This window comes from Lepus europaeus, chromosome 17, assembly GCF_033115175.1.
Source record: "Lepus europaeus isolate LE1 chromosome 17, mLepTim1.pri, whole genome shotgun sequence".
In the NCBI taxonomy this organism is placed as follows: Eukaryota; Metazoa; Chordata; class Mammalia; order Lagomorpha; family Leporidae; genus Lepus; species Lepus europaeus.
Genome location: NC_084843.1, coordinates 11624930 through 11638738, shown reverse-complemented (window position 1 = coordinate 11638738; position 13809 = coordinate 11624930). Strand labels below are relative to the sequence as shown.

The window sequence follows — 13809 nt, the reverse complement described above, 5'->3', positions numbered from 1 at the left end:
AGCTCTCTGCTATGGCCCAGGAAGGCAGTGGAGGATGGCCCAAGTGCTTGGGCCCTGCACCCCATGGGAGACCAGGAGAAGCACCTGGCTCCTGGCTTCGGATCAGCGAGATGCGCCGGCCTCAGCGGCCATTGGAGGGTGAACCAATGGCAAAAAGGAAGACCTTTCTCTCTGTCTCTCTCTCTCACACTATCCACTCTGTCAAAAAAAAAAAAAAAAAAAAAAAAAAGAGAGAGAGAGGAATTAAGGATGGAGGGGAGAATGGCAATTAAAAAAAATATATCATCGGCTGGCACTGAGGTGTAGCGGGTAAAGCCGCCACCTACAGTGCCAGCAACCCATGTGGGCGTCAGTTTGAATTCTGACTGCTCTACTTCTGAGCCAGCTCTCTGCTGTGGCCTGGGAAAGCAGCAGAAGATGGCCCAAGTCCTTGGGCCCCTGCACCAGCGTGGGAGACCGAAAGAAGCTCCTGGCTCCTGGCTTTGGACTCGGGTAGCTCCAGCTATTGCGGCCAACTGGGGAGTGAACCATTAGATGGAAGATCTCTCTCTCTCTCTCTCTCTGCCTCTGCCTCTCTGTAACTCGGCCTTTCAAATAAATAAATCTTTTTAAAAAAATCATCACAGTTTCAAATAATCCAGCAGCAAGTCAAAACAAAGATACACAGCCAGTGAAACACAACATAAAGAGAATATTGAGTGAGCTATGTGTTAAGTGGTTCCATTAGTTTAACAAGAACAAAATTTATTAAAGTCACCAAAGTACTGGTAAAGTCATTCTTTCTAAAATGAAAGAAATGACTTTCCTTTTAAAGTCAGATTATGCTTTCATACAGAAATATTTAGGTTCAACAAATTAAAAAAAATCTTTTAAAAAACTCTGAAATAAAGCAGTATTCTCTACTTCTTGGGTTAACTCCAGAAGTAACTTGGGAATATGGACCCTTATTTCATCGAATACTCTTCAGGCTCCCCTACAAGGTACGCTTTGGGAAGGAGATAAATTAAGTCCCTCTGAAATAAAAACTGTTCCATCCAGAAGCTATTTCAAGATGCTCTCAACAGGCTATACCTGGTAGAGCCAACTCAATGATTCATGACCTCCAACACTAAATTTAGGATTATGTGCCAAACACAACGCATCCCACACTCTTGTTTTGGGTCATAGCAACATTTCATTATGAAAACCAGAGCTACAGACAAAATGTTCCACCCCAACAGTCTCCAGTTCATGAGAACTGACAGTCTCTTGTTCTATCCCCATGACAACTGCCCTAAGGTCTCTATAAAACAGAGATTGTTACACCAGGCCACATACTTGAAATGCTGAATGAATCAGTAAAATGCCCAAGTATCTAAAGAACATAAAGACCAGTGGTCATCTGAGGCCGATCACGCTCCTCCTCTATTGCCAAAGGTCAGATTCAGCTGCTGAGCATTCATCCGACAAACATTTGCTGAGCCGTAATCCTGCCAGACACCAAAGATAAGACAAGACGAGCCCCTGTCCTCAAAGGCAGGCCTGGGAAGCCGTCAGACATGGAATCAGAAACAATCAAACAAAATCACTGGCCTAAGAGAGTTGTTATTGCCAAGATGCTGAGTCCACAGAAGAAATGCCAGCAGTCTGTTCTGTTCTGTTCCATTTTGAGGGAAGGGCAAGAGTTCCAGGAAGACTTCACACAGGTGGACAAAAACGCTCAGGAAAGAATGAAGAAGTATTTGCCAGGCAGGAAGCAGAAAAAAACAAACACCTCACATCTTAGTATAAGGAACTACAGATAATTTAGTAAAACGACTTCATTTTAATGTTGACAAAATCCACAAGATGACGTTAGCATGTTGAATCAAGAGGCATACAACTGCTGAGTGGTAACATTGAAACCAGATTTCCACCCATGTCCCCTTGTTTCTGATCACTACACCTTATTAAGAATAGTTACAGGGGCTAGCGCCTGCGGTGCGGACATCCCATATGGGCGTCAGTTCTAGTCCCGGTTGCTCCTCTTCCAATCCAGCTCTCTGCTGTGGCCTAGGAAAGCAGTAGAAGATGGCCCAAGAGCTTGGGCTCCTGCATCCTCATGGGAGACAAGGAAGAAGCCCCTGGCTCCTGGCTTTGGATTGGCGCAGCTCCGGCCGTTGCAGCCATTGGGGAGTGAACCAATGGACGGAAGACCTTTCTCTATGTCTCTCCCTCTCACTGTCTGTAATTCTATCTCTCAAATAAATAAATAAAAATCTTTAAAAAAAAAAGTTACAGACTTCATAATCTTTCAAAAGAGATCATTTTGAAGGAAGTTTTTTTTTTATAGGATCATACTGCTCAAATCCAAGTAAAGCATATATTGATTCTAAAAATACACTACATTCCCTGCTTTCATGTATTACCTTTACATTTACTGATAGTTGTAAAACTACTAACATCCAAAGAGGTATCCCCCTTATCTGTTTTAATTTTTAATAAGAATCACTCCTCTATTAATAAATTATTTAATTTCATAATGTTGTATTAGCAAGGTGAAGAAAAACAGACACTGAAATGTCAGTGGTAGTAGTCTAACAATACTTCCATGACCCGCAAGTGGAGCTAATGACACAACTTACAAGACTGACCAATCACTGCTGCACTGTAACACCCCAAATTAAATGTAAACTGAATATTCAATCAAAAATTCATTAAATAAATTAAGGCAAATTAATAAAATAAGGCAGAGCTACCAGTTGAGACAAGCATTTTAGTAAAACACTTGTGGTGACCTGGATCAGAGGACTGACAACTAAACAGAAGTTGACAGCATCCAGAGAGAGCAAGGAAGTAAATGGGAGCCGGCAACAAATGGAATTCAGGTGAGAACTCAGGGAGAGGGCAGAATCAGGAATTAACTGGGAGTGAACCAGGGGATCAAAGATCCCTCTCTCTCTGTGTCTCCCTTTAACTCTGACTTTCAAAATAAATAAATCTTTAGGGGAAAAAATCATTCAAAGATACAACTCAGAGATCTTAGGTTTCACCTACAATTTATACACTATGCCTAGGCTCTAAATATATTTGTTAAATGAATAAAATCTTTGTATTTAGTGATAAAAACATGAAGACGTTTATACTAACAACTGTGAAACATACTTGACTGTGATTTAAAAAAAAAAAAAAAAAAAAAAAGCTACTTAGGGCCACAAGCATTTGGAGTGAACCAGACTAAGATACTTCAGAACAAAAAGTAAATGAGGAACAGTGTCCGAGTAAGAGCACACTCAAGCGCTTGCTAGAATCTGTGGTTATTTCACAATTGCTGAACGCCTCCTGACTGTGGTGTGAGCCCTGGTAATCTACTGCTGAGTGGTTTTATCTTAGACATCACATTAGTACACCAGAACTAAAATGAGATCTGGCTCTGGCATAAAGATAGTAGCTGACCTTTAAGCACTGGAAGCTTTATTGAAGGGGGAAGGGAGACCAACAACCCAGGTGCTCCCTGAAGCAAAAAACCTTCCATCAGGTCTGGCATTGTGGCGTGGCAGACAAAGCCGCTCTTGCTGCCTGAGACACCAGCATCTCATTTGGCCACCAGTTCGAGTTCCAGCGGCTCCACTTATGATTCAGCTCCCTGCCAATGGCCTGGGAGAAGCAGCGGGAGATGGCCCAAATGCTTGGGCCCCTGACATCCATGTAGGAGACCCAGAAGAAGCTCCTGGCTCCTGGTTTCCACCTGGCCCAGGCCCAGCCCCAGCCAATGCAGCCATCTGCAGAACGAACCAGCAGATGGAAGATCTCTCTGTCTCTCCCTCCCTGTAATTCTGACTTTCAAATAAATAAATCTTAAAAAAAAAAAAAAAGGACCTGCAATCTATTCCAGACTTTAGAGCAGGATGTTCTCATCTACAGGGGGTTGACAACAAACAGTTGACTTTGGTTGTTTATAGTGACAAGTATTAGAAACTAAGTAGGCAAAAGACAATAATACAAGTTTCAGAAAAAAAGCTAACGTATTCTTATATTATAAAAGAAATCACCAAATACTGACATTAAGAGAAAATTGAGGTTCTGAATAAAAGAAATGGTGACACAGTAATAAGTGCAATCAGTGAAGGTCTGAAATAGATTCAACCTAAAAATTCACATAACTTGTCAAATCTTCAAACTCATAATCTGTGTCAAAGTTTAGATGATTTGGTCAACATTTATCAGGATAATACATATAAATTTATATCACAGTCAAATTAATAAGCTTCTAAATATGTAGTAGATAGGAAAATTCCAACCAGTGAAAAAAACTCAAGAAAGCAAAAATCAATAAAATCAGTTCTTTACCTGCAGCTCCTTTGAGACTCTCTCTAAGTGATTAGTTATCTTTTTAATCAGATCACTATACATCTGTTCTGAGTGCTGCTGGCATACACATTTATACACACAACTGCAATAAAAACAAACAAAACACAAAAACCAAGTAAATGATAAAGCACTTAACTCAGTCTCAAGTTAAAGCACACTTCGGATACACAGCCACTGTTCAAATAACTAAAGCAGGCCTGAAATGTAACTAATCATAACTTTTAAATAAAAAATTGTCTTCCCCCAATCATGTTCAGGTAGAAAAGATATTAAAAACAGGGCAAGTGATTTCTTTTGAGTGGTCTATTACATTTTTAATCAGTACTAGGTAACCTAATAGTGGGTGATGAATCTATGGCCTGATATGGTAACAGTTTATCAACCAGGTGCTCTCTCATTGTTTTCCTAATGAGTATCAAAATCAGGAAAAGTGTGATAATCAGCAGAGGAAAAGTTTCCAACTCACAAAACTGTTTGCAATACAACCTCTGTGTACAGCAGTTGTGTGGCCTAACAAAGCTGTCACTGTCTCTCCCTGTCACTGTGCTGACTTCATGTCCCACCCCAGTTCCTAATCTGCTGCTTCCATTTACCAGGAGCTGAGAAACAAAATATTCAGAGTCAGAATGTGTGCCAACAAACAGATTAAACCAGAATCTCCCTTCGTCACTCTTGCTTTCTTAGCTGCCCTCCTGGGTGTGTGTCTGCCTGTGTGCAGAGGCGGCAGGATGAGCTACAAGTCTAACACAATGCAGTTTACTCTATCTTGATTTGAAAACCACCCTGGAACCCTAAAGGTGTAAATCAAACCTCCCATCAACAAACTTTAAATACACACACAGCCTGACCTTACGTATTATGTGTTACACATTTATACTTATGCATACATCATAACCAAGTTGTCCTGAATGTCAATATGACCTTTCAAACCCAGGCAAATTGACTTACCTGTATATCTGTTCATAGGATATAGGGATGTAGTCACCAGGACTCTGGGTTAAAAGTTGATCTATGGCACCATCCAATTTTGGCCAGTATGTGCTCTTGTAATCTTCAATAGTTATAACATTCATTACTAAAAGTAAAAAAGTAAAATAATATTTACTTATGCTACACATAAACTACAGCAAATTTTTATTCTCAAATTCCTGTAACACTTATTACTAAAAGCAAAAAATAACACTGTGTGCCAGGCACAAACACAAATCACAGCAATCCTGCACTCTCAAATGCTTTGACTTTTCTGATTTCACACTGACACGCCACCATCTAACTAGCCCATTTCAACTTAAAAAACAACAACACCACCACCACCTGGAGGAGGCATTTAGTCTAGCAGTTAAGACGCTTGCATTCCACATCAGAGTACCTGGGTTTGATCCTCAGTTCTGGCTCCTGATTCCAGCTTCCCACCAAAGCAGACCCCGGGAGACAGTGGTGATGGCTCAAGTAATTAGATTCCCTCTACCCTTGAAAGAGACCTGGATTGGCCGGCGCCGCGGCTCACTAGGCTAATCCTCCGCCTTGCGGCGCCGGCACACCGGGTTCTAGTCCCGGTCGGGGCACCGATCCTGTCCCGGTTGCCCCTCTTCCAGGCCAGCTCTCTGCTGTGGCCAGGGAGTGCAGTGGAGGATGGCCCAAGTGCTTGGGCCCTGCATCCCATGGGAGACCAGGATAAGTACCTGGCTCCTGCCATCGGATCAGCGCGGTGTGCCGGCCGCAGTGCGCCTACCGCGGCGGCCATTGGAGGGTGAACCAACGGCAAAAGGAAGACCTTTCTCTCTGTCTCTCTCTCTCACTGTCCACTCTGCCTGTCAAAAAAGAAAAAAAAAAAAAAAGAAAGAAAGAAAGAGACCTGGATTGTGTCCCAAGCTCCTTGTCTTCATCCAGCCCTGATAACTGTGGGCGTTAGGGGCATGAAGCAGGGGATGGGAGCTCTATTTGTTTCTGTCTGCTTCTCAAATTCAAAAAAGTTATTTTAAAACTTTCTAAAAAAGCAATCTTGTTAGAGATATTAAGCAGCCATTAATCATAAGTTTAAAAGGAATTAACTATGAATCTGCCCATTTTTAAAAATCACAACAAAAAAGGCAAATATCAGTGGTTTCCATCCCAGTTCTCTATAAGTTGCTGTCATCAGTTGAGCATTCAAAACATGCTCTCTCTCTCTCTCTCTCTCTCTGCCTTTCAAATAAATAAGTATTTTTTTAAATGTTCTGACTCTCAAATATACAATTATGTGACAAAATGGCACAAGAAGAACCACAAGAAACTGAACATCACAGGCAATCGTTACAGACATCCCCAGGAAAACACATCTAACAAAGGGCTATGGGGAACTCTGCAGTCATAGAAGAGACAGCGTACCAGCAGCTCCTCTGAGATCCGACCAGAGCTCTGCTCTTGGCCTCTCACTGTCTTCAACTTGATAAGCCCCCAAAAGTCAATGGATCAGAGCCTTACATCGAAGGCTTACCCCACTCCTTGGGACAGGCTCTCACTCCTCCACTCGTGTAGGTTTACAAAGCATTTATAACAGCTGCTCCTAACAACCCAGGAGTGACAGCTGCCTCCCAGAGATGAAATGTGAACGTTAAAAAAGAACTTCCAAAGAACCCATGGAGAGACTGTCTCCTGAAGCAGTTAGCTCAGGAGACAGGAGCTAGCGACGACCAGATCAGGCATCTTACAGCGAATTTTACCTGGAGGGTAGAGAGGAGTGCGACTCCTCCAAAAACACATGGTGAATTCTTGGCAGAGGCATCGGGTAAAACAAAAACTTGTCCCACTAACTTTCTATCACAGCACTTATTTCCAAACCTTAGTCATTCAGATCCATGTCTCTTTTCCTATCTGCGTACCACCTATATCATTTTTAGTCAATTCTTTCATTAAATAAATTTACTTTTGCTTTTTACTTACAATTTGCTTTAATGGATATTTGAGAAATGAACTACTAATTCATACAACATGGTATAATCTTAAATGCATTTTGATAAATGGAAACACCAGCCCCAAAAGGCTGCATATTCTAAGAATGCCACTTATACAACCCAAACAAAAACCACAGAGAGGAACACAGACCGGGGCTGCCAGGGGCTGGAGGGTGAGAGGATTACCTGCACGGGGGCAGTACAGGGGGTTCCAGGGCAATGGACTGTTCTGTGGGGGAACTGTGGGAGTGAACACACCACACCATGCACTTGTCAAAACCAATACTACTGTACTCCATAAAGTGAATTTATGTATACATATTTTTAAAAAATCAGCCAGGACATAGTGGCAACAATGGAACGTAAACTGTGAGACAGGAATTTGATTTAGAATGAATCATAACCCCAACTGAAGAGTTTGAGAAGGAAAGTGAAAACACAAAGATTGTACGTGCACGGACACACAGCCGGCAAGCAGGAGGCCAGATGACGGGCCTGACAGGACACAGTGCAGACTCCTACTTTCACTCTGAGTAGCCGGGGGCCTCTGCAGGCTTCTGAGCAGCGGGGTGACCTGACGTGAGCTGTACATGGATAACTCTAGCTGCTGGTGGAGAATAAACTAAATGAGGAGACTGGAGCTGACAGCAGGCTGAGCAGGTGGTGGCACCAAGGATGACGAGGAGAGGTCAGATCCTGAAATGTTTGAAGGCAAAACCAACAACATTTGCTGACAGGTTGGATGGGAGATGGGAGAAAAGTGTCGAGGATGACTCCAAAGTTTCTGGCCTGAACACCAAAAGATGGCGCTGTAATTCATGAAGATGAAGAAGACTTCAGGAAAAGCCCATTTTGTCTCTTGGTGTCCTGCCTGTCAGCCCTGTCCACATGTGGGACTACCATGTCTCAGTGTGCTGTGTGGCTGCCAGGGCCTGCTGTGGCTGCAGGCCAACCAATGCCCCTGGAGGCACCTTCAACTCATGCCACTCAGGATTTGGTATCACTAACCCAGAGGCTCCTTCTGTTCTTAGGTGAGACACCCACTGCAGTCAAACTCCACAATGGTGACTCACCTCACCTGGTTCCTTATCTCCCCCATCTCAATTCCCCCAACATCCCTATAGGTACTTCCTGGAATCACTTCCTGTACTTAAAAAATACTTGTAGCCCCCTCAAAAAAGTATGGGGGAGGCTATTAAAAATAGAAAAGGCCGTGGGGTCAGCCTTGTGGCGCAGCAGGTAAAGCCACTGCCTGCAATGCTAGCATCCCATACAGGCGCCGGTTCACGACTGGCTGCTCCACTTCTCATCCAGCTCTCTGCTAATGTGCCTGGGAAAGCAGCAGAAGATGGTCCAGGTCCTTAGGCCTCCACCGCCCATGTGGGAGGACCAGAAGAAGCTCTGGGCTTCTGGCTTCAGCCTGGCCCAGACTTGGCTATTGTGGCTATTTGAGGAGTGAATCAGTATATGGAAGATTTCTTGCTCTCTCTTGCTCTCACTCTATCTTCCTTTCTGTGTAACTCTGCTTTTCAAACAAATAAATCTTAAAAAAAAAAAAAAAAAAAGGCCTGGCACTTGCCAGTAAACAGAAGGCGTTACAAAAACAATTATAATGTTATGAAATGCTCTAGCTACTTCTAGAATTTCCTAACATCAAATAACACTCAGCCTGCTAAAGGTTCAAAGTCTGAAGATAGTTTTCCCTGTTAAAAAGAGATTGGCAGATGTCGACAGGTGTTACACACTAGCTCCAAAATGCATATGTAATCAGAACGATTCAGGGAAAACAAACAGAAATTGCATTCCCATTTTGTGACTCTGCATTATTGACTCCCATGTCACTGTACCACCTAAGCCACATCGAAGCTGGGACTGCAAAAAGGTAAGTGGCATGCTCAAAAAGAAAGCTGTGAGTAGAGAAACACCAAGACCATCAATCCCACAGGCTCCCGCACTGCCCAGCTCAACGCGCTGCAGCCGGGGAGCCCTGCGCCTTCCCCAGCACGTCTCCACTTCTCCCCACTCAGCAGAGCACCGAGTCGGACAGCAGCAGGGGAGGAAGCATGCGCAACTGGGAAGTCCTGCAGCGCTGAGGACGCAGGGAGACTCCCTACAGAGCAGTGACTGCTGACGCCCTCATAGTCGCACACACGGCCTTCCGGGCAGGTGTTTGGCACAGCAGTCAAGGCACTGCTTGGCACCCTGAGTGCCTTACTGGAGTGCACCATTCAAATCCCAGTTCCACTCTCCATTCCAGCTTCCTGCTAATCTACACCCACTGCGAGGCAGCAAATGATGGCTCAAGTAGCTAGGGCCTGCCACCCACACGGGAGACCTGGACTGAGTTCTGGCTGCGGCCTGGCCTAGGCCCAGAGGTGCGGACTTCTGCAGACGAAGCAGCGGGTGGAAGATCTCTTGCTCTTGCACACTCTTGCTTTCTTCCCCCCCCCCCCCATCTCCCTGCCTTTCAAATAAAATGAAAATGAATTTCTCAAAAATTTAATGCTCTATTTAAAAATCTATAAAAAATTTAAAAACCAAGATGAGAAAATCATGAAGAACAGCAGAGAAGCTTAAAGCCTATTTCTGTTTACACACACACACACACACGTAATACAAAATATACACCTAGCCCCACAAACATTTTACTTGAAAAATGAACAGGAAGTCAATTCACTTGTGCTTACATGCTAGCTACCATAACTTTCTTGGTGGAGGAGCAGTCAGTCTTCACTAGAGGAGAAAAGGGCACCCCACCTGGGCAGCCGCAGAAATGGGCACTAGCTGTATACACCTCAGCCAGACATCAGCAAGGTTCTTCACACAAGCCTAAACTTGCAATCTGGGAAATTTCCAGGTATTAGTTATTTCCTTGCTAATCTCAACCCAATCCATAACTTAGAGAATTAAAACACAAACCGCCAGCTGTTTATGTCACATCTGACACAGACAGCCTCAGGAGGGGCATGTGTGTGCGTGTGCACACCTGTCTGTGGTCCTGTTTAAACTGTATCCTCTTGTTAGAGAAACAATCACTGTGGACTTTTTCCACAGAAAAGTCTCAAAAACCAAAAGAAATTCATGCCATCTGAGGAAACAGCTGACCCACTAATTTTAAAAGGTGACAGGGAGTTCCAACATGAACTAATCTTAGGAGACTTGCATCATTTAGACAGTATTTTTCAAATTTTGGTTTCTTGATTTAAGGAGTTCAGTTTTAAGTGCATATTGGAAAACAGATCACCAAGAGGGAAAAAAAATCACTTATAATTCCACCAAGAACACTGGTATACAAAGTCTTGTTCAATGTACATTCTCTGTGGTTAAAGAGTAAATGCAGAGGCCAGCGCTGTGGCGTAGCAGGTAAAGCCGTCACCTGCAGTGCCGGCATCCCATATGGGCGCTGATTTGGGTCCCGACTGCTCCTCTTCCGATTCAGCTCCCTGCTATGGCCTGGGGAAGCTGTAGAAGATGGCCCAAGTGCTTGGGCCCCTGCACCCAAATGGGAAACCTGGAAGAAGCTCGTGGCTCCTGGTTTCAGATGGAAACTTCTCTCTCATCCCTCCTTCCCTCCCTCTCTCTCTCTGCCACTGCCTCTTTGTAACCCTGCCTTTCAAATAAAATAAATCAATCTTTAAAAAGTATGTGCAGATTTCAAGTGAGCTAAAGAATTCCTTGAATTCTGCCTTTTAGATAGTTAGCTCAATTTCTTCTCTGTATATAATGTGCAATATCAGCAAATAACCAAACTTGACACATGGAACCTAAATGAAAATGAAATTGCCAGTAAATGACTAAACTTTATCTAGTACATTTTCCAGTTGGAAAACAATGGGCTGGGCCTCTGTCTGGGCGCTGGCATGCCATGTGGGCACCGGTTTGTGTCCCAGCTGCTCCTCTTCCACTCCAGCTCTCTGTTTATGGACTGGGAAAGCAGCAGAAGATGGCCCAAGTGCTGGGGTCCCTACACCTATGTGGGAGACCTGGAGGAGGCTTCCTGGCTCCTGACCAGCTCAGCTCTGGCCGTTGCGGCCATCTGGGGGGTGAACCAGTAGATGGAAGAACTTTGTCTCTCTCTGTGTGACTCTACCTCTCAAATAAAATATTAAAAAAAAAAAAAAATGAACTGATTTTAAAGAAGGCACTTCAAGTCCAAATGTCTTCAAGGGCCAGGCCAATAACATAAACGAGTCAATCAGGTCTGCTGTAACCACAGGAAAAGAGTGAATGGCAGAATGCCCTCTACAGACGTTCATGTCAGAGAAAATCCAATAACCACTATGCAAGCCTCCAGACACCACGCCACAAGGCTTAAACTCATATAGTCTAAATCCTACTAAAAAAGCAGTTTCACTGACCTTATGCAATAGCCAATATCTAAGGTTTAGAAAGTATTATCAGTTGCTAATAAAAAGGAAAACTACTGAATATCTATAATTCATTCCAGGCAGGAGTAAGTATGTTTACCTTACATGTTTTTTAATCCAACTAAATCATCAAAACGTGACATGTGTTTATTGCTGATACCTCCCAAACTAGACAGAAGTCCCACAGGGAGGAAGTCGCCGTTAGAGCTCCAACACTAAGTAGTGCACAATGCATGGCAGAGACTTAATAAAGTCTGTAAGGTGAACTGACTTAGTGAGTCACAGCAAATGCTTACAGAAAGACAGTCGGCAGCATACACTTATTAGCTGTCTTAAAGTTTAAATCATATTTAATTCCATACAGGCTAAAGCAAATCAGGTTTACCCTACTAAATAATCCTTTGGAGTTGTTTTGTTACTGTTAACTGATTTGTTTCTTTTTTTCTTTTTAAAGATTTATTTATTTGAGAGGTAGAGTTACAGACAGTGAGAGGGAGAGACAGAGAGAAAGGTCTTCCCTCTGTTGGTTCACTCCCCAAATGGCTGCAACAGCCGTAGCTGTGCTGATTCGAAGCCAAGAGCCAGGAGCTTTTTCCGGTCCTCCCACATGGGTGCTGAGGCCCAAGGACTTGGGCCATCTTCTACTGCTTTCCCAGGCCACAGCAGAGAGCCGGATGGGAAGAGGAGCAGCCAGGACTAGAACCAGAGCCCACATGGGATGCCAGCAGCGCTGGCAGAGGATTAACCTACTGCGCCACAGCGCCGGCCCCTGACTTGTTTCTTAAGGGGAGAATGGATCAGAAATTACAATAGGCAATAATTCACACTTGGTTTACTGCAAAGACTGATCATTACCTTCTATCAATGCCTCTCAAAGCATGAGATCCAGAGCAGTACCAGCAGCACCTGGCAACCTGTCCCAAACGCAATCTGCTAGGCACCCTCCCCACCCAGACTTACTGACTCAGAAACTAGGAGCAGGAGCACCCAGGACTCTGTTCAACAAGCCCTCCTCCAGCTGATTCTCAGCCTGCTGAAATTCGGGAGCTACTGCCTAACAGTCCTGCTACAAGCAGCTCAGGACAGGCAGTCTCGCAGGTGTTCCTCTTCGACTGCTAATAAATGGGTTGTCTGTTTTCAACAACTTTAACTGGAGAGTCAACTCATGGTATAAAAATACACTCAATATCAAAGAAAATATTACAAGGGTGGCTAGGAATTGTTTTACATCTAAAGATTCACTAAAATTACATTCTTCCATACACCTTCTCTCACCAAATAAGCCATCTTAATTTAGAATAAACTCTTTTAAGATTATAACAGCAGGAGCAGGCGCTAAGGGCTGGCACTGTGGCGCAGCAGGTTAATGCCCTGGTCTGAAGCGGGGGGCATCCCATATGGGCGCCAGTTCAAGATCCGGTTGCTCCAGCTCTCTGCTATGGTCTTGGAAAGCAGTGGAAGATGGCATAAGTCCTTGGGCCCCTGCACCACGTGGGAGACCGGCAAGAAGCTCCTGGCTCCTGGCTTCGGATCGGCGCAACTCCGGCCACTGCAGCCAATTGGGATGTGAACCAACGGATGGAAGACCTCTCTCCTTCTCTGCCTCTCTCTCTCTCTCTGTATAACTCTGACTTTCAAATAAATAAATAAATCTTTCAAAAAAAAAAAAAGATTATAATGGCTGGGCCAGTACTGTGGCATAATGCATTAAGTTACCACCAGCAATGCTGGCATCCCAATCAGGTGCCATTGAAGTCTGGTTGTTCCACTTCCAATCCATCTCCCTGCTAATGTGCCTGGCAAAGTAATGGACAGCCTAAGTCCGTGGGCCCCTACACCATCGTGGGAGACCTGGATGAAATTCCTGGTTTCTGGCTTCCTTGCGGCCATCTGGGGAGTGAACCAGTGGATAGAAGATCTCTCTCCCCCTCTATGTAACTCTGCCTTTCAAATAAATAAGATAAATCTTTAAAAAAGAGATTATAATGGCAATTATAAAAACAAATGAAGTCAAATTCAGCAGGCTAAATTATGTCTGAAATGTGACAATTTTTAGATTAACTAATTACAAGTAGAATATGTGACAGAAGGGTACAAAAGAAGAGTTCTGGGTTATCTAACCCCAGCTGGTGTGTGTTACCTAACAGGAAGGTCATGACCGCTTGTTACCATAGTGTGCC

The 13809-nt window shown here is 43.8% G+C and overlaps 1 protein-coding gene across 3 annotated transcripts in view; it reads right to left on the bottom strand.

The window, feature by feature from the left end:
• The window catches only part of CACUL1 (CDK2 associated cullin domain 1), an 83881-nt gene that overhangs the window by 48480 nt on the left and 21592 nt on the right, over positions 1 to 13809 (bottom strand). For all 3 annotated transcript variants that reach the window (XM_062215285.1, XM_062215286.1, XM_062215283.1), the window contains exons 2-3: positions 5278 to 5404; positions 4309 to 4411 (exon numbers count right to left, since the gene is read on the bottom strand). In XM_062215285.1, coding sequence (XP_062071269.1) covers positions 4309 to 4411; positions 5278 to 5404 — 230 coding nt within the window. The remainder of the gene's footprint in view (positions 1 to 4308; positions 4412 to 5277; positions 5405 to 13809) is intronic.